Source organism: Motacilla alba, chromosome 9 (assembly GCF_015832195.1).
Source record: "Motacilla alba alba isolate MOTALB_02 chromosome 9, Motacilla_alba_V1.0_pri, whole genome shotgun sequence".
Classification (NCBI taxonomy): Eukaryota; Metazoa; Chordata; class Aves; order Passeriformes; family Motacillidae; genus Motacilla; species Motacilla alba.
Genome location: NC_052024.1, coordinates 21,874,260 through 21,898,839, shown reverse-complemented (window position 1 = coordinate 21,898,839; position 24,580 = coordinate 21,874,260). Strand labels below are relative to the sequence as shown.

The window sequence follows — 24,580 nt, the reverse complement described above, 5'->3', positions numbered from 1 at the left end:
ACAGCACTATGTGTCTGTATCACTGTCTGAACTTTGCAAGCAATGGGCAAGATAAAAACAATATTCTGGGGTTTTAACTTCAACAGCTACCAACAGTCTTTCTAAAAATAAAAAGTTAAAAAAAAAAAAAATTGTAGTTTGAAGGTGACCGTGATCTCAGCCTGGAACGTGTGACAGACACTGCCATGCCACTGCTTGATTTGCAACTGCACTTCCATTAACATATATCTTTAAAAATAATGTTTTTGTTGTGCTGACAGCACTGCCAGAAAGCCTAACAGAGCAAATCATTCTGAAGTCATTAAAAAGTTGAACTAATAGATATTTAACGATAACAGAGAGGAGTCGTCCAAGTTAGCAGAAACTGCTCTAGAATCCTAAACTGACTCTGAGCTGAAAAAACACATTCCAGGGCAAGAACAGTGACAAGACTCTCTGCAGCTCTGCACACACTGTAGTCTCTTTGGGGAAAAGAAAAAAACTGAGTGCCCAGCTTGTGGAATTTCATTATTGATATACACCTAAAATTACATATGTTCAGGTTAGATTGGGTGTGACAGGAGATAATGGCAAGACAGCAAAAAGAAATCCTAGATCGACCTCATTTGAAATTAAAAAAAAAAATAAGTACAAAAATGCAGCTTTTAAGCCCTACTCCAGCTGCAATCAAATGAAACATGAGTTGTATCCAGCGTGCATGTTTTGACTGCATCCCACCATTATCGAGCTGTTCATCTCAGCAAAGCTCATTTATACAGTCATAAGAAAGAGCCCAGGCCTTTTGTAAAGTTGATCCTAAGTGATGAAACCTAACCTCAGACGTGAGTCAGGGGGTGGGGTGGTATGTCTCTGAAAAAACTCTAAGAGAGAAAATGACAAAAAAATGTTTTTCTTTCCCTCTTTTTGTTAAATACAGGAGGTAGAACACAGCAGAGCAACCAGATTACACACCGCCCTGAGTTCATCTCAATCCTGCCTCGAGCAGTCTGGGAACCATACCTATCAGTCAAGCTTGAATTTAGTAGCATAAACTTGTGGGCAGCATGAGGCTGGGAGCACTAGAAGGATCTTTTACCTTCTCAGGTACAGCCCAATGTTTGCTTGTGAATTTTACAGATGAGTTGAAGCAATTAGAGGTGAACAATTACTGCTGATCGTGTGTCTGTGGCTCGGGAGGAGCGGAGACTGGGGATGCTCCCCGTGCAACCAGGGCAGCTGAGCTGCTTTGTGTCCGTGGGGGAGGCAGGAAGAACTGGGGTGTCCCCCCATGCCTGCACCCAGCACTGGCTGTGGCTCCAGCTGAGCTGGGGACTCCTGTACCAGCTGGGCTGCATCGTCTCTGCCCTCCAGCTCCAGCCACAACCACTGACATACATACCCAGCTTCACCTTATTTTTATTTCCCCTTTTTATTCCCTTCTTTTTCTTCTTCTGCCCCTTTTATTTTCCAGGAGCTACCAAGGCTGAGTGACCCCAGGCAGCCCCACACGGTCTATGTGCACACTCAGCCCTGACTTGCATTTGTCACTCCTTGTACACGCGCACGTTTGGCCATGTAACGTCCATTTCCCAGTTTGCCTTCCCATTATATTTTATATTACCTCTGGTGAGCTTGTGCCAGAAGAAAGCAGAAGGAGGAGCTGTTAGAAAGACTTTCTTGCTTTAAGATTCGAGAGCACATTTTTAGCATTAACTTTTTAGGCTCTGGTCATAAAACGTTGGAGTACGCGGACGATTTTGTGGGTAAATGTGCAGCGTTTCCAGAGGGCCAAATGAACAACAATCTCTTGCTGACAGCACCCAGATCACAACAAGCTACTTGAAAGACAACCAAATCTTAATTTGCAAATCTCAGCGACAAAACGCTATAAAAATATGGAATTATGAACAGCACGATACTGCGCAAAATAAATAACAAGTCTCCAGTGAATGAAGGGAATTATTGGCAGCAGTACAGCCACCATTACCAAATGTCAGAAATGTAAACACTACAAAAAAGAGAAAGTTAAAAGCGCCATAACTCTCCTTCCAAAAACGTCAAAGCGCGGGTGTGCGCTCAGAGGGAGATGCTGATGGCTCAGCCTCGCCTGCACTTTCAGCTGCAGATCCCCAGCACCGACCCAAAGACAGTGAGTTGTTGATCAATGCACATGATTTCACTGCTGATCTTTCCTACCTACACCAGCTCCTGCTCAATGTAAAATACTTGAATTCGCTGTTTCAATTAATCTACATAGTTTCCTTTTCCTATCACTGTTCCATAAACGCTCTGCATGGACAGAATTTATCGTTTTTCAGCACAAAGCATATTCCAGCTTGGAAAACATAACTTGCTTTTACTAATAACCTTTATGGTTTCTTTAGTTAAACCAGCTGCTGTATAAAAAAGAAATTATCTCTCGGTCCGCTGGCTCGTTCCATGCTACATGTGCTCAGGGCTGAACTGTAAAAGTTGGAAATGAAAAAGATCTTCTCTCATAGTTCCTGAGCAAGTTATTTAACCCAGTTTTAATCAGCTATCTCGCATGAGCGAAATACGTAGCACTGGGCTGGAAATAGCAGGCTGCCTCACATTCATTTCCTATACGTATGGAATTTGATTAGAAAGAATGATTTCTAATTGAAGCTTTGTGTCTGGTTGTGATTCTTCTTTCAATACTGTCAAGGCAATTAAATCAGCTAAAGATAATCTTTAACATTCACCTGATGCAGTTAATTAAGTGGTGAAAAATGAAACACTGATTAAATGAATCGAATTCTATGTTGCAGGTAAGTTTAAATTGGAAACAAAAATTCACAATCAGCTGTTGCTTTGCTGTTTTAGGTATTTTACTTTAAAGAAGCAAAGCTTCTTCAGCCTAACTTTGCCCATTAAAATATTTCATAATGGCCTGTGTTATCCGCAGACAAAAGCAAACCCTGATTTAGGAAACACCTAATAACTCATCAGCATAAATGAAAACAAAATGCTTTACTGCTTTACTGCATTCTTCCTCTGCCTATCCCAGCCTTTTTTCCAAGACACAAGGATAAATAATGTTTCAACCCAACAAAGAGCAGATTTAAGAGCAATAAATGAAAAAAAAAAAAAAGAAAAGCACCGAAGACCCTGATTCAGCACATAAGTACCACGAGTTCCAGCAAAGTGTATGGGAAGGCACAATAATATCCATGCATGTGTGCATTCAAATCCAAAGCCCCACACATGCAAGTACACTGGTAACATTATCACTTTCGTGTCCTCCCCTCTTTCCATTAAATTCATGTTACAGCATCCCACCAACTCCACGATTTAACACAGCAATCCAAGTGGACTGCAACAGGAGCCAGAAAATGCTCCTAATTCAAAATCAGCACATAATGCCTTTGGATCCCTTAGAAAGCAGCCCCGAATTTTATCAGATATAAGACCAAAAAACCTCATAAGTGTATTGAACAAAAATATGGAAAACTGAAAATTAATATTTTCTACCACCCCTAATAAAAATTATTCCATTCTGCATTTCCATCTGTACCTTATCTTTTGCCATAACAGCAAACAGGCCAAAAGCTGTTGTGAAATGCTGTTTGTTTTTTTTTTCCACTGACACCTGAAAGTTCCTTGAAAAAGTAAGTCCAGAAAGTGAACACCACGTACCTGATCACTTATTTGACATGCAACAAGGTTGTGCTGATTGTAGCATCCAGCAAACTTGATATATTTGAGCCAGTTTCCTACATCTGGTTGACTGGCATCTATGCAGAACTTCACATTGCAAAACTCATCCAAGATCTAAAAAGAAGAATATGAAAGAGTAAATCTTTCTGTCGCTGGCTCAGTATTCTAATCAAAAGATAAATCACAAGTTTCCAGATAAACAAGCAGAAGATAATAATAAAATTAATAATAATAATAATAATAATAATAATAATAATAATAATAATAATAGTAATAAATGTGTTTATTCAGAAATATGTTTCCCTGCTGAGATTATTTTAGGAACTGTCAGAATACATACATAATAATAAAAAGACAACAAATGTTTTGAAAAATGTCTTGGCAAATATTTACTAGTAATCAAAATGTTGTCTAATTGTTGCAATGAAACACTATGTTAATTTAAGAGGCACCTGATTTTCTATGCATTCATCAATGACTGTGTCTGAAATTATTATTTTAACTAAATAAGACTCTGACAAGAATATAACAAAAATTATTAAAATAGATGGTGTTGGCTTCATTTGAGTTTCAATTTTGTTTCAGGATTTACATTGATTGCAGCACTCATTTAGAATTTTTATATTTGTTGCTCTGAACCAAACTTTATCTGGTAGGTAGAGTTATCTATCTTGTTTTAATATTACACTTCCCAAACAGTCCTGTGCAACAGTTAAATCCCTCCCCTTAATCGAAGCAAATAACAGAACTCCTTATGTCAAAATAAAGAGAATAAATGAAAAACAATGTAAACAGTCATGCAAACCATGGCAGTATTCAATACACACCAATAAATGGTCCCAATTATGCAGACAATAAACAAATATAATGAGACTGCTCGTGGACAAGCTAAAGACGATGTTCTATTCTAATATTATGACAAATTACTAATCATTACAGCGGACTGAATATCATTACTTGCAAGCTTCACCATCGGCCTATCCCAAACTTCCCACAGCTTCCCGGGGAGCTGACTGCTAAATTGTAACTTCTTCGCCTCGCCACCGGCAGCAGCCACCCCGTTTTAACAGCAAAATAAAAGAAACAACCTCAAACGCCCCAAACGAAAGCGAAGGGCGCGGGAGGCTGCGCCCCGCCGGGGAGCGCCTGGAGCCGCGGCCGGAGCCGGCGCTGCCGCTGCCCGGTACCGGGAGCCCACGGGAGTCCCTGCCCGGCCCCTCGGCGGTCCCGGATCGAGCCCCGCGCTGTCCCCGCGGGACCTGTCGCGGTCACCCCCCGCGCCCCCGGGGCCGCGATCGGGCCGGGCCGTGGGGTGGGGGGTGCGCGCAGCCAGCGGGGCAGCCGAGCATCGCCCCGCCGGACCGGGCGCTGCCCTCACCTCCAAAAGAGAAGGTGGAAAACCTCGCCCCCAGCCCGGAGGCCCCCGAGCCCCGCAGCCCCCCGCGCCCCGCGGCCGCGCCAGGCGAGCTCGGTCCCCACGGGCGCGCACGCTGCCCCGCCGCCCGCACCTCCGGCTGCTCTCGGGAACGGGACGTTTAATTTTCCCTTTCGGAGAAACCCCCAAGGAGGGAAGGGGGGGGCTCACCCCGCACTCCCCGGCGTCTGGGGTCTGCCCCGGGGCCGGCGGCGCGGCGGCACCGACGGGGCAAAGCGGCCCCGTCCCGCGGGGCCGTGGCAGCGCCGCCGCCGCGCTCGCCGCTCTTACCTTGTGTCGCCGGGAGCCCGCGGGGGCAGGGCGGGGGGAGAGGGACAAATATCCTTCAGGCGGCTGGAAGCAACATCTCGGCGTTAAACGCGGGCGGAGGCCGCGGCCGTCGGGGTCCGGGGAGCGGCGGGCGCGGCGCGGGGCGCTCCACCATGTGCGGGGGGCGGCGGGGCCCGGGCGGGAGCTGCTGGCCCCGGAGGGCTCAGCGGCGGCGGGGCTCGGCGGGTTCCTGCCGGCTCGCCATCACCGTCCCCTTTCGGCCCCTCCTGGTCTTATCGGCTGGCTTTGGGGCGGCTTGTGCGAGAAAAGTTATCGGGGAAGGGGGAGGAAGGAAAAAAAAAATGGAAAAAAACCACCCCAAACCCACACAAGCCTCTTCAGGGAAAGGAAGGGGAGAAAGGGAAAAAAAAAAAAAAAGGAAAAAGGAAAACAACAACAAACCCCACAGCGCACCGCTCAACAAAACAAACTTCTTTCACTTCTCCGCCGGGGATGGGAGAAAAGTGAGTGCGCGTGGGAGGGCGGACGGGCGGGCGGGCGGCTCTCCCCCTCCCCACGCCCGCAGCCTGCCCGCGGCGCTGCTTCCCCGCCGCACCCCCGGGCAGCGCCCGGCCCGGCCCGGCGCGGCCCTCTCCGCCCCCCCTCCCCGCCCACCCCGTCGGGCCGTGCCCTCCCGCCGCTCCCCTTTCGGGCACTGTCTCTTTAAAGCGGGGCAGCCCCGGCCGCTCCGGCCGCCTTTCCCCCCCCTCCTCCCCGGCCCCCCCCCGTCCGGGGCGGCGGCGGCGGCGCTCCCGGCGCGCTTAAAGCGACAGCGGCCCCGCGGCCGGGGGTCACCGCCAGGTCGCGGAGGAGCGGCCCCGCCGCGGGGGCTCACCGGCAGCCCGCGGGGGCAGCCCCCGCCAGCCCCCCCCGGACGCATCCCCCGCCCGGGGCCGGCGGTGCGCGGTGCCTCGGGCCCTCGCCGCTCGCCTCTATTTATTCGCCGCCGCTCGCCCCGGTGCCCGCAACCCGGAGCGCCGTCGCGGCCGCCCCGCAGCGGGGGCTGCGGCGAGCGGGAGCCGCGCCGCGCTCGCCCCGACGGCTGCTCCCGGCGCTCCGGGTGCTGGCGCGCCCGGCGCGTTGCCCGAATCGTTGCCGTCATCGCGTCACTCTGGTTATTAATAACGATATTTAATGAAATGCAACTTCTTCTTTTTTTATTTTTTTTTCCCCCCGGCCAATTTCGCGACGACCCCGTTTGGCGCAGCGGAACCGCCGCCCCGCTTGCCGTCGCTTCCTAAACGACTTTTTAAATTTTTTTCTCCCTTTATTTCTTTGGTAACGAATCCCATGAATGGAGCGGCGGGAGGCCGGGCTCTACCTGCCGGCGGGGGCGGCGGGGCCGGGCCCGCTCCCTCCCGCGGGGCAGCGCCGCTCCCCCGGCTCGGGGCTCTCCCGGCTTAAATGGCCCCGAAATCCAACCGTGCCGCAAAGCCGCAAGCGTCCGCCAAGTTTGGAACAGCCCGGGCTCACTACGGAGAGATCCTCGTATACGTGCTTTGGGAAGAGGGCAGGGGAAAAAGAAAAAATAAGAGGGCTGAGCTGTATCTTTTATTGCACCGTACAGAAGTGCCACCCACTTTTTTTTTTTTTTAAGTGCAGATCTATTTTTCAGATTAAAAGTGATTTTTTTCTTCCCTGGGGGGCCAAGAGGGGCCGGAGAAGGAGAGCGGGGAGGAGGGCGAGAAGCCGAGTGACAAGAGATGCTGATGGATTCGTCTCAGCGGCCCGTTATCTGTGACATTGACCTGTTAGCTCAGATAATGGCTATTGTCCGAGGGGAGAGAGACGGGGGAAAAAAATAGAAACCAAAATCCGCACGCAGTGGTGGTAGGTAGGACAGGAAAAAAAAAAAGAAAAAAAAATCCTTTGTCAATAACCTCAAAAAACCCGGTGGGAGATTCCCAGAGCGCCCGGGCCTGGGAACCTGAGCCCGCCCGGTGTGCGGGGCCGTGGGTTCCTGCCCTCCCTCCGCTCCCCATTGTTGAGGTGTTTTTTTCCCTTCTTATTTTCCCTCCCTCGCTCTCTCCTTTTTTTCCTTTTTTTTTCTTTTTTTTTTCTTTTTTTTTTTTTTTTTTTAATTTAGCCATAAATTGGCCCGGCTCGCGCTATGAGCTGTTCTATTTTCTCCCTGTCAGGATGAGGGATTTGCTTTATGATGCATTGTGTATTAAATACAAGTAATCTGGGAAACTGATTGCTCGAGCCCATCGGCCTGATCAGAGCCCCCGATAGGGAACCGGAGCCCCCCCTCCCCCTGGGCCGTGCCACAAAGGGAGGAAGCGCCGCTGGATAAACAAAAGCGGCTCCCGGTACCGGCGGAGCGCGGCCCGGCCCGGCCCGCCCGGGGCCCGCCCGCCGCCGCTGGGTGGCGCTCGCCGCCGGGACACCGCGGGGCTCTCCCTCAGAGAGGGAGCTAGGCCGCCGCTCCCCCTTTTCTGGGGGGAAAACCCCCTTTTTTAATAGTTCCACTTCATGCAGCGCTCCCAGCGGTTCGGCTGTAGCTCAGAGGAGGAGAAGGATGACGAGGGGGAGGAAGGCTTGACCCCCCCCACGCTGCCCAACCCCGGCTTGGGAGGCGCGGGGGGTCAAGCCTGGCCCCGCCGCCGGTCGGGACCTCCAACATCCCGTTCCTGGATGTGGGTACACACATCAACACGCGGCGATGTATTTCTTCTTTCAAGCGAAAACCTTCTAAACGTCTCTTGCCGCCTTTCCCCTCTCCCCTCAGACGGTTTGGTGGGCGCTTCAAGAGGCCCAAATATTTCCACAGGGTCCCGTTGGCAATTGTTTATTTAAAACAAGTCGCTCTATTAGTGGAGCAGTCAGGAGTTAGTACTCCAGTCTGCTAGTAATTCCCACCAGGCTGTAAACTGATGCCTCTTTTAAGCCTTTAACTTCATGGTCGTCCCAGAAGTAAAAGTTCTTCTAATGGAGACCCTATGGGCATCGTGCATTCCAGCACATCATTAAAGCAAAGCAAAGCAGCTCGGCCACAGCCAGATGAAATAACGGCACTGTCCACGTTTAATGGGCTTCCTGGGGCCAAACGCTGCCGAGGACAATGGGGGAAAATCAGACAAGTCACTGGTGATTTTTTAAATACCGTAAATGTTCATATTATGCTTAGTATTAGCCTTTCGTTTGTAGACAAGCCGCTTCACAACCACCTTTTTGAGAGGGGGTTTAGCATTATATACCTCAAAGTGACTAAACACAACGCTGAGCATCCTGGCTAACACTGTGATGAGTGTTTGAAACACTGAGTGCATTAATGTGGAGAGAGAAAGGAAAAGCAAAGCGAAACAAACATGCAGAAAACAACGGCTTCCTAACATATCCAAATGCTCCAGGACAGACCTGGGAAACAGCAACAAGAACAAAAGGCAACACAGTTTCTGCATGTCAATTCCTCCCACCTCTTATCAACTTGAAATAAAAATAAAAACAGGTGAAAATACAAGTGTTGCTGCTGATTTCAGGAGGAAGAGTCAGACAATTTCCAGCACTTGATGAAGGAATGGGGTGGGCATGGCAGTGCCTCCCACATCGGTGCCCCGTGCCTGCTGCCCCTCCTGCCCTCACGCTCTGCCTGGCTCATCCCTCCAAGCCAAAAGGCGGTTTTCAAGTGAGGGAGAGGAGGAGAAAATTAAAGGTAAAAAAATGTAAATAAGAAATTTCCCTTGGTCTGGAAATGGGCCCAACTGAAAGCATGTTAATCTCCACCTCAGTAATTTGGTTCTCCTGGAGAAGACAGAAGCCCTGCTGCTGTGCCCTGCACTTCATAAATCACGTCTTTATGTGGACAAGGTCAGGGCACCTAACAGCTCAGACATGGGCCTTTGCAGTGGCTCGGAGGGCTCCGGCATGTTTATTCTCTCGCACAGATCTCTGAGGAGCAGTCCAGCACGCTTCTAATTACTTTTGATTATTTTCATTTGCTCGGGTCAGACTGGCTTTGCCGGCACTGCTGGAGGGTGGGTTTCCTCCCCCCAGCCCGGCTCTGGGATGCAGGGGGATCAGTGCTGTGCCCTGCACCCCCTTCCCCAGGGCAGCGCAGGGCTCCAGGGACCCCTGGGGCTCACCCCGCCACTGGAGGGGGTCTCGTTTTGGCAGCGAAGCCTGGAACCTCCAGCTGAGTCAGGGACCCCCACAGCTGCCCTCCCCACCCTGCCATAGCCAGGCAGAGCAGGACATTTACCAGTGTGAAATGAGGGGCGTGCAGAAAAACACACATTTCCCCCCTGCACCAAACCCCCCCCCCCCCCCCCCCCCGAAAAGTACCTACTGCCTTCGGGGAAAAAAAATCAACGACCCCGTATCCTTGCAAAAAAGTTACAGCGGTGCATGTGCAGGCAATAAAAAAGTTGAAGGACCTCTGCTATGCCTGTGGGGACAGAGCTGTGCTCAGGGAGCTGCAGTGCACACGCAGCCCCAGCCCTGCACAGAGGCAGAGCGTGTGTTGGTCTGCTCTCCCTGACTGCTGGGCACAATCCATCAGGAATGCTCGCTGCCCACGCAGGGGGGATACAGGCCAGGGACACGGGAGTGTCCCTGGTAGTGCTGGGGTCCAGGTGTGGGTGAAGCCATCCCCGTGCTCCCACAAGAGCTGCTGCAACCCCTCCTATGGTCTGTGACAGCACACAGCCGCTGCAGGCAGAAGGCCTACCCAAGTACTGAGCAAAAAGGCTCTACTTCTTCTCTCCCATTGAAACATGGACTCTAAAACAGCATGCTTCTTCATATCCCCATCTGAGCCTGACAGCCCAGCCCTGTATTTTCATCCTGGTGTGAGTGATCCCAGCAGACCAGTGTCCTTTTGTCCTGTATCCCAGTGTGCCAGGGGTGTCCATCATATTCTAAAGGTGAGGGTGGGCACTGGTGCCATCACAGTTGGTGGTACCCACCCTCCTCGAGCAGGGGCTGCCTGGTGGGAAGGAGTTTTCCGGCAGACACCGAGCCATGCCACTGGGTTTTGAGCCTGAAACTTTTTGGGTATTGGGTGTTACTGGAAACCAGGAGAAAGGAAATCATAGCAGATTTACCTACTTCATCAATCAGGAAGATGTAAAAATGTGTTAGTGGCTGGTATCCGGCTGCCTGGGTGATTTTACTCCTGTCTTGGGGAGGAAATCCTGCAGACACCCTTCCTTGTGGCAGGACAAGATGCTTGCCTTACTGCAAACAAGCCACAGCCCTCACAGCACACCCCAAATTTGATGCTGGGAGATGCAGTACTACTGGTCCACACCCCTGCTGTGAGCACACTCCTTGCAATGCTTTCCTCCTCCAAACCTTTCCCTAGCTCTCCCTGCCAAGGCCCATGCTGTGGCGCTGGATGCTGAGGACTGTTGCTGTTTTCCTTTGGAGTGCTCATTACTTCCATTACAGAAGAGTCTGGAAGCCCTCAAATCCAGCCAGGGCCATTTTCACACTCGAGGTTACTGCACCCACAGGGTGAGACAGCCCTTGCTGGATGAGTCTGGCACGAGTTTGGCTACAGTAAAAGTCTGGGGAGAAATTAGCCAGCTTGTCTTAGCACCTATGAGAGCCAGAGCAAGGCAAGGCTGACTGATGTGGGTGTTTGCCTCCTGTCCACTCAGAAGCTGTGTTTTCCTGTGCTTCACCTTTCTCATGTTTTGAAAGGATGCCAAAATCCTGGAGAATCTGGGAAATTCCACTGGCAATGCCCTTGTTCTGCATTTCCTCGTGTGCTGGGCAGCCTGGAAGGCTCTTTTCTTTCTTAACCACCCAGAGAGCAAAAGACCTGGAGCACAGCCCTCCAAATCCTACCAACATGACCATAAAAGCACCTGTTTGGGGTTTTTTTAATCACTCTCTCATTCATCCTTGTTGAAATACAACTGAATAAATCCCTCAGGTTTGTACCCACTCCTGCTTCCCATGATATGCTCATCTGGAGATGGAGCAGTGGGACCCGTGAAGCCAACAGAGGGTCCAATGGGGTGGCCAGAGCTCCCACCCAGTGTGCACATTCTGCTGCTGCTTCTCTGCCTGAAAACACAACTTTTACAGAAGCTGCCCTAAAAATGGAAGATCCCTAAGAAATACTCCCTGAGAAGGCATAATATCCAGGAGGGAGGAAGCACATTATAAGGATTTTGCAGACTTACTTTGTATGTGCATAAGAATTCAACAAGGTTCAATTAACCCTCCATTTCTTCCAATTTTTTTAATTTTCAAGCCTTCTCATTTGACAAATAATTTGAGGGCCTCCTTTGGAAGACTCCTTCCAGTCCCAGAGCCCTCATGGCACATGAAGAGCCACGCAAGGAGGTTGTGTGGGAGCAAGTTCTGGGAAACCATTTGGGTTTAGGCACTATTCATGATCTGAAAGCAAAATTTGCAAGCCAAAGGGATGAACAAGAAAATATGGAAGCAAGGAGAAGGCTAGGCCAAAGGAGACTGAAGGAGTTAAACAACAGAACTTTACACAACAAGAATTAATGTGATGCATAACAGGTAATTCTATTTTAATAATCAATTTTAGGAGTGACTGGCTATTTTCAAAGCATTCCTGTTGTAGCCAAAGTTTTAACTAGGCGTGCGAGAGTGGGCATAAACACCTGTGGACTTTATAAGAGTAAGAAGCAATTTATCACCCAATAAAAAGTCAAACACTCATGTTAAAATTTTCAGGTTTGCATTTGCTGTTTTAAGTGTCACATGTGTGGATGGTTCTGGGGGAGGCTCAGAAGAAGTGGATACACATCCTACACACAGAAACACACGTGCACACAGCCAACACAACCAGCTCCACAGCAGGGAAGAAAACCTGCCTGAAAGCACCAATGTTACAGTTTCATCCCTCCTACATTTTGTATTAAACCCATTGTGATCATCGACCAGAGTTGTCTAAAACCTGGACTAAATGGGCATTAAGTCAGTTGCCATGTGAAATTACTGCCATTCGATTTTCAGATAAACCACAAAACTTGATGAACTAACATTGTTCCAGCTGAATTAACTCATCATCCCCGGGAAGAGGTGGTTGTGGAGGAAAGCAAAGGCTCTAATAGCGATGATTAATCCTCCTCCTATTGCAAGACACTGTCTGCAAGTAGAGAGATGCCCTAACTAAAGGCAGGCTGAGGATCCACCGTGCCTCCAAAACATCTGCCTTGCCAAACCCTGATGGTAGGGTTAAACATTATTTACGTGTGGGTAGGAGAGGGAGAAATTTTTGTTATGGGCTTGTGATGAAACTATAAATACACTAAAATCCCCGTCAACGGTTCAAGTCATGCTTGGTAGACAAATCCAGGGACTGAAATTCAGGAATGTTAATTTATTCAGCTGGTGGAGGAACATGCAAAGCTGATCCTTATCCCGTACTCGGGCAATCTCCCTGGGATTAAGCCATAAAGTGTTGGGGCAGTAGTGCCCTGTGAGTGGCTCAGGCTCCCCAGCTGGGGTGGGCAGAGCCCTTTGTGTCCCCCACCCTGGCTGTGCTCAGGGTCCTGAGCAGTAAATGCTTAACTGGCCCCGTGCGTGCACAGCAGCCCAGGTGGGCGTGCAGGAGAAGTGCTGCTCCACATAAATTAGTCACACATGGGCAAAGGTGCCTGATGCATTTGGAAAAATCTTACCCTGAGAGCTACCTGGTTTGCTCTAAAAAGATTTTGCTCATCGGGAAAATTCAGGGCAGGGAGTGGGGAGAATATATTTGATGCAGGTGTCCAAATAAACCTGTCCTATAACCCATGGATCACAATGGGTTATTAATGAAATAGCTGTGAACATCAGCATATCCTTGTGGCAGATTTCTTTCATAAATGAGTTGAACATTTTCCAATTTCAGGAAAGTGCTGCTACCTATAAACTTGGAGATTAAGGGCTTTTTCCCCTAAGACTCAGATCCCTCGGGGCACTTGTGTTCTGGCATGCATCCCTTATTTGCTGAAGAAATTTCAAACTTGGTAATTTAGCACCATACTGATAAAACAAAGGGGGGAAGGGAAAAAACCCCAGCAGTTGGGCATGCATGTGAAGGAGGAGAGGGTTGAATGGCACAGCTTCAGGCATTTTTTCCAGGTTGGTTTTTTTTTTTTAATTCACAAGCCATACTGCAGATTTTTTGTGAGATTCGTAGAGAAAACATTCCCAAGATACAACATATAAGATGCATATCAATCCACAAGTTGAGTTTTACAGATGCAAAATGACCTGCAGAATTTGAAGGAGGTTGGAAGCTGTTTTACAACCATTTTCTTCCATATAATTTATTTAAGATGTTGGGCTGAATTTGCCACTAGCAGAATTATGAGTATTAGTATTATTAGCAGTACAGCAGCACATAGAGGTCCAGTGAAAACTGGGACCCTTTGTGGGCAGGAAAATAATAAACATGAGACTCTGTCCTGAAATCTTAGAGTTGGCATGGATGGGATAAAAGTGTGCCAGATGGGAAGATTACCATTTTATTTTTACAGATGGAATACAGAGTTCTGCTCATGGAGAAAATCAGTGGCAGATTCTCATGCACTATTTTCAGATAATTTTCATTCATTGAGAAGTTGTTTTCTATTCCTTTTTTTTGAGTGCAATGAACAGAAACTACTTTCTGCCTGCTGGTGCTTACAGCTTCTCATGGATAAATAGTGGGAGCCTGCTTGGTCACTGCCAGTTAAAACAGGTCTGCATGCTTTAATATGGCTCATCTGTAGCAGAAATTCTACTTTATCTCCCCTTTTTTAGCTAGGAAAATATTTTAGCCTTGGAAATGAGCAGTTCATACTTTGGAACAGATCTTTAAATGTAAGCACATTGTGCTGATTGGTGCCATAAATGGAAGCTCCTCCTATAGAAGCAGTTTTGAGGAGGATACGTCAAACTCTGCCTTTGACTTTTGTGGCAGAAAAGTGAAACGGAGTTCATGATGTCAAGTCTTGTTGCTAGGAGTCCCCCAGCAATCACGCAAGTGCTGAGCATAAGATGGATCACGATCCCCACCAGGGAGAGGGGGAGAAACTGCCTCAACCACTCCACTGTGTGCTCCTAAACCTCACTAAGTGGCTGCAAAAAGCACCAGGGAATGGGCCTGTGCTCAGTTACAGGTTTTTGGGGTCCATAGAAGCAAAATGAGGCAACGTGTAAAGAACAGATCTCTTTCCACCAGGAAGGATTTCAGAGGCTGCATGATCTGTCTTGCTGAGAATCCAGTATAGTAAATACAGCGCTAAAGATCATTTCTTTCCTTATGCTTCCCTGTGCTAGAGTGCTCACATGGGACAATCCAGGAGATCCACTGCGTTAAGAAGCTGTTGCAGGATATTTTGGCTGAGGAAGGTGCTTATCTTTGTGGGCTTTTCAAGGAGTAACAGTGAGATCAGGGCTGTCACATATTCCTCAGGTAAACACCAGCAGCTCCAAGTCCTGAACACAGCACTGACATGCTGTCAGTGCTACCTGGGGGCTGAACTGGTGGCCAGAAGTGTTGATCAAGCCCAGACAGAGTCCCATTTCCACACAAGATTCCTGTCAGTCCTGGGGTCAGACAGGACACTCAGACCAGTCCTGGGCTGTCCCAGGGCTGTAGATGGAGGAGCTGCTCCAGCGCCAGACAAAAGTCAGTCCTGCATCCTCCCACTGCCTTCAGATCCTGAGGGCTGGAGCACAGTATTTTAGTGCTATATTTGAGCCCTCCAGTATTTTAGTGCTATATTTGTGAGCCCTCCAGTATTTTTAGTGCTATATTTGTGAGCCCTCCAGTATTTTAGTGCTATATTTGTGAGCCCTCCAGAAATAAATGGGAGCTAGAAGCTGTCCTGCCAGGCACTGGGAACAGAAGCTCAAGCCAGTTGTGTGTTGCACGAAGGACGTCTGTCAGCTTGGGTGATAAAGCAAGAATATCTGTCACGATATGAATGACCACAATTTTCCCTAGAGCTTGAGGTGCGTTTAACAGGGCTATAAAAGATAAAAATGGGAGTTATGAGTGCTCATTAGCATTTCAGAATTACTTAATTATTTCATTCTCTAAACTAATCCATGAATTTTGTCTCAAATGGAAAACAGTAGGTTTAGATCAAGGTTGCTACGGACCAAGAAATACTTCTATGAAAAGAAGAAACTGAATTGGTTTGAATGATTTATAAAATGTGAGGGTTTCATTCCAAAATATCATTTATATGCCCAGAAATCTACGCAGCAAATCTAATCCAGCAAAGGAAAATGAACATTCTCAATCTATGAATAAAGATGGGAAGTAATTCTGCAGCAGATTCAACCTGTGCCTGCCTATGTATGACAAGTAACTGATCTGACTGATCTGAAGCCTTTTTACACATCTGTTAGGTTTGTATTTACCCTGAGTTTAGGAGACAAAATTTGGGAAAAAAGAACATGACAGTAACCTTGAAGAAAGCAATAATAATGACAGCTACTCCTCACACTGAGTTAAGCACATCCTTCCTTCCTTAATGCATCCAATGATGGGAAAAGAAGGAGGAAGGCAATGCCAGAGGCAAAGACGGACCAAAACCCCCAAAACTCCAGTAAATCCTTTTGCTCTTGAAAGAGTGCACCTCCACCACTTTAAGGGGTACAAAAAGAATAACAGAAATGGGGTTTATATGAACAGGGTATAACAAAGACCTTGTTGATCTCATTTCCAACCAGCCATAGGAAGAGTGTGGTGACCACGGATGGTGTTGTTCCAGGTGATTCATTGCAACTCCAGTCAGTAGCCAAGTGTCCAGCAGACACATCTGGAACGCAGTGACCTTGGCTTGCATGAGTGAGGCCAGTAGTAAAAGCAAATGGAAGTTAAAATGAAAGATGTATATTTTTAGAAGAATTTGTAGTGTTTGGACTCCAGCTTTAAATGGCTCAAGAGTATTTTGTAAGCCAAAAATCTGTTCTTCGCTTCTGGTTTGTTGATTAAATATACTTGTTACCAAGAACTTCAAGCAGGAAAAAATTTGAAAGAGACTTCAGCTACGATATTGTCAGCTTCAGCTGCAGCACTGAACAACTAAAACATAACAGCTCTTCAGATCTCAAGTTATTCCTACTGACTGCCATATAATCAGCATGTTAAATCTGGGCACCTCTTCAGGCACAGTTATTTGTGTGATATATACAGATCGATATCTATTGATTTTATAATTTTGATTCATCTCTATGCAGTGATTCAGTTTCACATCATCTTATTTATCAAGCTTTTCTCCATGCCTTTGCTTCCAAGCTTCCTGACACTTCCAGGCCACTCGAGGAGGGTCCCACCACAACCACCCCTTTTGCCCCTGCACCCATTGTCAGTGGGCACTCACTTGGTCACATTCCAAGGAATTTTGTACGCAAAGAGCTGACACGGGGTACCCAGGTTGGTTAATGCATGAGGGTGAGGTTCATAAACCTCCTTTGCTAACTCCATAGCCCAACTGCCCCTGCTGGATGTGGAGCCTCCCCAACTTCCCCTGGAGGCTTTGCCATCCCAAGGGACTGAGTGCAGCCACGTGTTTCTTACCCAGTGCCTTGAAAGCTAAAACTTAAGGCACCATTCATGCTTTCAAACTTCTCTTTGCGCTGGCTTATGAAAACACAAGGGGGATAAAACTGCACTGAATATTAAAATTTGTTCTTTTTACCCCTGGAGCTTTTTTGGACCCGTGCTGGTACCTGAAGCCCCTCCCTGCTGTAGCTGCTTCTGTGGGCAGAGCAGCAGACTGAGCAGAGGAGCTGGCACAAAAAGCCCGACGGTGACTGATTAACAGCAACCTGCTTGACACACTGGAGGAAACCAGCCCCGTTGCTGCTGCTGACAGGGCATCAGGGAAATCCTGTTAACCTCACTGCATTGCATCTATGCAAATGACAGCAAATTAACGGGCATCAGCGATGCCACCATTCCCACTGTGCTCGCACCCTTTCACATCACAACAAAGTATGTCTGGACACACAAGAGACACCCAAATAGACTAAATCATGATTTAGCAACTCGTGTCTACCCAAACCCCAGCTCAGTGGGGCAGCCCAGGTCTCCTGCTGCTGGCAGCCCTTTCGCAGCACCGCGGTGGCCGGTGGTGACAGGATGTAGGGCTAATGTGGTTAAAAACCATCTGCTGAAATTCATGTGCTGAATGAATTTAAGGCAACCAGGAGAAACTTCTTTATGTTGAAAATGCCCAACAGAACGAACTGAGCTCCGTTCCAATGCAACTATTTCCAAATGTTTTGGTAGAAGGTGCTGAAGGCAGCTGGGATGTACTGCATCCGTGAAATGGGAGTTATTGGGGTGGATGCCTTTGGAAGGGAAACAACAAAAAAAGGATTGATGAGGACTAAACATTTCAGGGGGGCTCACACACTCCAGCAGGATAGAAGCATGGGCTAATTACAAAATAAGACCTATCACCATGCAAAAATAAATGACTTCAGAAATAGCTTTAGATATCATGTTAAAAGCACCTTTGGGAACAAAAAGATGCTATGCTAAAAACTGGAGATCTAAAGAGCTGTTATTACACATCCATTACGTTTTCTGAGCTGTCGCATTTACTTTTTGAAGTTCTGTACACATGATACAGCAAGGCAAAACATTTTATGTGCCATAAGAAATTTGAAACAATGTTTAATGTTCAGAAGATAAAGTTAACAAAACTACACTTCAGTGGCTTTTTTTATTTCTCTATTTTACGACCTTTTGAGAACTTAAAAGGAAACAAGAAGGAAGGATAAGCAACCGTACGCTCCTGCTTGCTTTTTTCTACATTGCTGATCAGAGCCCAAGAAATCATAATAAAAAATGTCTTCTTTTTAATGTCTAAATAGGAGCTGTTGAAACACTGATGGTACGAAGTGTTTCAGGATGGAAAGCATTTGTTCCTCTTGCAGCTATCAACAGTCATATGTTACATGATTTTCTGATTTTTCTCCCTGAAATTACAGAAGCCTATCACGTCTTCACGACCATTTGGAACAGTTTTTCTGCAGTTTCTGCTTTTTCTAAAACCAAAACCAGCTACCACGATGACTCGCAAGAACTGTTTCTACAAGCACCAGGCAATTCAGATTATTGACATTTTCTCTGTTCCTTCTAAACATCCTTGGTTACATCTTGATGATATCGACAGTGATAAGTACTGAATTTATTGGGCAGTGATCCCCCCACAAACTTTCATCCAGTTGGATGCTGAAATGCTTCTGATGCAGCTGCTGTGATCATTGATGCTACAGCACAAACACACACACAAAAATCACTTCCAAGCACCCACTTCAAATTCAAGTTGCTCATTTCCCTTGGAAGGAGAAGGCAACCACAAAAAAAAAAAAGAGTGAATGTGATGGGAGATTGATGCGAGTTTTAGAGCATGGTGTAGTTCACTAATTTATTGGCCTAATGAAGAAAAAATTGACATCTGAGTGGCATGAGCTACACCAAACACAGCATCCTGCCAAACCTACATTAGATGGAAACAGGTGCTTAGTTTAAACTGTCAAAACCTTCCACAGTAGCACATCTATGCTGCTTGTTAATAGAGGGTCTGGTGAAGAAAAAGAAAGTGAAGGATTATCTTTGCTGGTTTCAGGAGGAAGATGCAAGGAAAATAGCAAGAATGCCAGCAAAGTTTATAAAATGTATTTCATAACATATCTTGAATGTGCAATCATTGAACTTTTACAAAATCCTGTAGCTTAAATACTATATTCAAATTTATTTTGCACATTTTTGACGTCTGTTATTTCTCTCAATGACAGACTTTTCTTCCCTTAAACTAGAATTTTCAATATCTATTATTTCCATATTAATATCTAATGTCTTGTATTGCCACCCTGCAGATTTACTATCTGTGATTCAGAGGGAAGTCTGAGCAAATCAGAAGGGATTTTAAGGGCTAGACTATGTACCTGCAATCCAAGTTAATGTGGTCAAACTCAGTCCTGATAAAGCTTCACTGAGCATTTTGGTGTTCTTTTACTAGGGAAGGATTTGCACTTGGATGGATTTATTCCTGGCATGAATTTCAATGTTTAAACACAACTGCTTAGGGTGACACCCTTTGACTAAAATCAAATGTACAGGGGAAAAAAGATGGGTGAGTGACTTGGGAGCAGCCTGATGGTGTTTTGAAGGATGATATCCATGCAGGATAGATCTACAGCACCTCCTTAGCTGATATTATGGCTTTCTAATTATGGTAAAAGGTACAAGGTAAGTTGTAAGGTGTCTATAGCAGAGCAGCAGGATGCAGATCCCCTTCCCTGTGTTTAAGACCAAGGGTTTGATGGCAAAACCCGAGGAAAAGACCTGCTTCTTAATGACATTCCAAACACTTCTAACAGTAAACTCTACAGGGAACTTGCGTCACTCATGACTGAACAAGCAAACAGCCTGGGGATGGAGCAGCAGCCAGTGAAGAGGGAGAACCACATCCCACAGGACCTGACTGGTGGTGTAATGGGGTTGGTGATTGCCTGGGCATTTCGGGTGAACATGGAGTTAATGTATGAGCCTTTAAGAAAAGATCTTTAATGACCCACCAGCACTCTGAGACTTCCCAATCTGAAAGGACAGCTCTGTACATGGAACCATTACGTGGGTTCAACACCGACCTGGGGAAAGTGTCACCTCCTGAATCACAGGGGACGCTTCCCGTAACATCAATATTTTCCATGGAGGTCCCCCCAGCCAAGCCTGCCTTGTCCTAGCCCCGCTTGGAAGGTCTTCTAGGGCTGTAGCTAAGGTGGTATGGCTGGGGACCAAGTCAAGGCATTATTTTATTTTGTTTTGGTTAGCAGAGTTGATATTTGGTCAAAGGCTCCAAGCTGTGAAACGATGAGGAGCTGCCAATTTCTAAGCTAAATGTTGTACATTCATATCCTGCTACCACTAACTCCATTATGATTAGTCAGGAGTGAACTTAGAAGGTTCAGAAATAACGTTTGGATAAACATCCCCAAATTTTGGATGCTTATCTGAGCCTGACCCAAACCCCCTGAGTAAGCAGAACTGAGCTGAAAATCTGGCAAGAATGTTAATTTCCACACTTTTCATTTCTCTCTTGAAGGCTATATTTGCAGTTTAAGATATTTCCTTTAATTGGAATTAGCATAATACATTATTTCCCTATGGTGAGAACAGCTTTTCTCTAGTTACTTTGCCTGTTTGGATTTTGTCCAAGGAAGTACAAAAGGGGATGAAAGTGAACACGAAAATCCAAAGTAAATAAGTGAACCAAACTCTTTAAATCCCACAAATGGGTAGATTCTGCTAAAGACTTCCCAGAAAATAAATTACTTGGTCCAACCCTAAAATGATGCTCTTCCTTTTAAATGGTGCCTCTGTACTGGTGCCAGCCATATTCCTGTCACATGCATTTGTAAAAATTAATAATTAATAATGATTTATGCTTTGGGGAATTTTGTGCCCTTTCTTTTCTGGGGTATATCACTGCTTCAGATAGCATCTGATTTGTTTACTTCCATTAATTATCAACACCTAAAAAAAATTGTGCCAGATATGGTGAGTCTTTGGGGAGCTTGGAGTTCCAATCAATAAGTGATTGATCTTGCAAAATCTGCAAGTTATAAGGATTCAGCTCCATGTGACTGAATTCTGTGATATTTTCTGTACAAATGTAGTATTTAAGCAATCTTCTGATGAGAGGAACTTCTCATCCAGGTTGTACGTGGGAGACCCAACCTGCTGTTGGGAAGACCCAGCCTATGCAGATGTGAATCCAGCTGCTAGACCTGACCTCACTGCAGACCTCGGGGTGAAGGCTCAAAAATGAAAATCCTGCAAATACCCAAAGTGAGGTTCTTTTCAAATTAACCTCTTTGCAAATCAGCTGGTGATGCGAGGTGCATTTGGAAGGACACGAGTGACCTCAGACCCTTTCCGAGCGCGGGGCTGGGAAGGTCATGTCAGCACCCAGCTGCTCACCCTTCCTCCTGCCACTCTTCCCAGGCACGACTAATTATAGCAGCAGCCTGTGTTGGGGGATAAGCACATGGATACATCCACACACCTCCACAGACCTGACTGTTTGCTCACATTTAATAACGGGCAAAACAAATAAAAATGAGTATTGACATGAATGCCTGTTACCCAACGCTCCCAGGGAAGGAAAGCAAGGCCAAGTGCTATTCCATTAGCAGTACTCAAAAATATTCTTCTCCAAGCTCAAATCCAGAACATGGCATCGAGACCAGCTCGAGCACCGAAACAGAAACCCAGCCTGGTGTTTCCCAGCTCCCTGCCCCTTATCAGGGAGATCTGGGCAGGCTGCCGGGCAGTGGCTGAGGGCTGTGCCACTCCTCCCTGCCAGCCGCGACGGGGCCGCTTGGGAAAGGAGAAAATGTCATCCAGCCCCAACACAAAGGGCAAGATGGTATCTCACTGCTGGTGTGGTGAAGTCATGTAATTGGAAAAATATATTTAGCTGTTCCTGGGCAGTCCCCAGGAGGCTGCAGAGCTAGTCTGATACCAGCTTTGTTCCCCTGCCCCAAACGCCGTGTGAGACACTCATGGCTGTGTCACAAAGAGGCTCAGAATGACAATTTGTCCCTGTGCCAGTGACCCCCAGGAGCTCTGTGGGAAGGGGGGAAGATGCTGCTTAGAATCTGGGGACGTGCCAATATTAAAGATGCCAGCTTGATCAAAGGAAACAACCAGGATCATACAGAGAGATCTGCTGTAAAGTCAGCAGAAACACACCCAAAGTGAAGAGCGAGGTGTGAAATATTCCCATCATGAAATCCTGACTCCACTGAGGGCAATAGAAGAGCCCTGGCTGCCTTTTGGACAGAGAGGGCAACAATTCAAGTGTTTGTTTAGCCGTCAGAGAAGGAACATTACTTGGTGTACAGCCCACATTGCTTTGTGATAAACATGTTATAAAACAGATATTTGCACAGACTGCATACAATGGGAAAGTCACAGGGAAAGGTGGGGTTGGAAAATGGGTTTATAAAATTATAAAAACGCCATGGAAGAGGACAGGCTGGAGGATGGTGGCAGTTCTGTTCTCCTGGCTTAGCATCCTGAATTTTGTTGTTTCTTGCTGTTTCTTCTGTCACGTTACCATAATTTTACAGTTGAACTCATCAGCTGGCATTAGTCAGTCACCCTTTTTAACAGCACCGTAAAACAAACAATCAAGAAGAATTTGTCTCTGCAACCATGTACTTTATAAGGCACAAGTCTGAATAAATATGTAACTGTTCACACCCTTTCAGAAGTGCTGGAACAGGAACACACTGAACCCAGAGCACTGATTTATATCTAAGGCAACAGTGACTCCAAAATAAGAGTGAAAATGTAGGTTAGATGGATAGTAGGTGCTACAAAGAGTAATTGCTCTCTTGTTTTACACCTTGGAGAGCTGTGTGGGGTGGGCAAGAGCCCAAGACAAGATAGAAAACAGCCAGCTTGAATGCATGGACTGGAAACAAAGGAGAGTCACAGCTCATCCTACCTGATTGAAAATACTATTCAAAACCATAATGTGCACTATAAATCAAGATGAAGGGTGGGAGGGTTGTCTCTCAAGAAGCTTCTCTCTACTTTCCTGCTAAGGCATGGAGCCCTGCCAAAAATACACCAGCTCAGCATGCAACGCCTGAACGGCTACGTGGAACTGCATGGCCACTTGCAATGCATGAATTCAATCAGCTGAAAGGACCCACTGAATTTAATTGTGTTAATAAAAAGAAAGTTATGCATCCTCACTGACCACAGGGGGAAAGTTGGCAAATGGTTTGAGATCCTATCTTCTAGATTTCTCCTACACAGGCTGGGAGAGCAGAGAGGATTACTCCTTGCAGCCCTCTTGGGCACAGCAAGCTGAATTTTAATAAATGAGCTATCTGTGTAATTTTTGTATACACACAGTGATTTACTTTGTGAAACCCACATGACAAATAATATTTAGCCATTGCACTATAAACCCTCATTTCCCAATGCTCAGTACCAAACCGAAGTACACACGTGTTTAAAGGACTTTGCCTCTATTCTTAATGTCAAAATGTTAAAAAAAAGAGTTAATTTGGGAAGGGAATTATTACGGTCAGGTTGTGTGAGATTCACTCTGATGTACTCTAAATGATGTGTTAAATGATGATTTCCAACAGAGCCTGTAGCAGAGAGTTTGTTTGGAATGACATTTGTTGTGGCACCAGTGGCCACTACGAAGATGAATTTATATATACACTTAAAGCACCTGCCTGCAGAGGTGTCGCAGAGAAGTTCTGCATGAGCAGATGACAACAGATATTTTGCTAGCACTCACAAACTGAATTTGTGCTCCAAAATAGCAATGAAAAGGTTGTCTAGAGCACTTTCTCCACTTCTCTCATGAAATGCATGCAACCACACTCTCTGCTGTTGTTATTAAGCATTACATGGTGATTTCTTCAGCAAATAATACTCCTTTAGCAAACCAGCCACACTGCTGTGGTTTCTTGCAACCCGTTTAAATTTTAGTCGTGCAGGTTTTGCAGAACTGCTTGTCTTGGCTACATGATTGTGAGCAGTGACATTTATAGATGAATATAATGTTTGAAATTCTTTTCAGACCTATTTAGGCACCAGCATCCACACAAACAAAGCTCTGATGCTCTGAGATTAGCAGAATACTGACAGAATGATAACCGACACGAAGGCTGAGTAAGGAGCAGTGATGGATTTGCCCACTTTTCTTTCAGTCTGTTGAGGAACCCTCCCCAGTGAAGTCACTTCTTTACCCTGCAAACACTGAGCTCCGGTTTTACAGCTCTGTGATTTCAGATAAATACAACAGTGTCCATGTCACGAGACAGATGCCACCTCCCCTGAGGACAGTGATCACAGTCAGAACTCCTCTGCTGGGGATCTCTTTGTTCTTTGGCCATCAGGTCTCATCTGCCTTGCTATCCCTTCCCTCTCACACATCCCAAACGTGCCACCCTCATGCCAAAATAATTTGTGGAGTTTTCCATCTTGTTACAGTGACCAGGACCCAGCAGGATGCTTTCCACTAAACTCTTCCTCAGTGTCTAAGGCCTAAGATGCACTGAGTTGGAAAAGAATGGTTTTTTGCACTGACAGCCGTCCTAAAACACCATGGGATTTGTATGGCAAGAGCAGCATCCACCAGTGCACACCACCAAGTGATTTCCCAAAAACCACCCAGCAGTGGCCTTTATGCTAAAACCAGTTGTGTCTGAAATGCC

The 24,580-nt window shown here is 46.5% G+C and overlaps 1 protein-coding gene across 8 annotated transcripts in view; it reads right to left on the bottom strand.

Moving 5' to 3' along the window:
- MECOM (MDS1 and EVI1 complex locus) overlaps positions 1 to 24,580 on the bottom strand; it is a 326,163-nt gene that overhangs the window by 42,544 nt on the left and 259,039 nt on the right. For 6 of the 8 annotated variants that reach the window (XM_038145705.1, XM_038145707.1, XM_038145711.1 and 3 more), the window contains exon 3: positions 3,637 to 3,771. In XM_038145705.1, the coding sequence (XP_038001633.1) occupies positions 3,637 to 3,771 (135 nt within the window). Of the gene's footprint in view, positions 1 to 3,636; positions 3,772 to 5,242; positions 5,262 to 5,362; positions 5,583 to 24,580 lie in introns of those variants that run through there. The other 2 variants (XM_038145709.1, XM_038145710.1) reach the window with 2 other exon arrangements.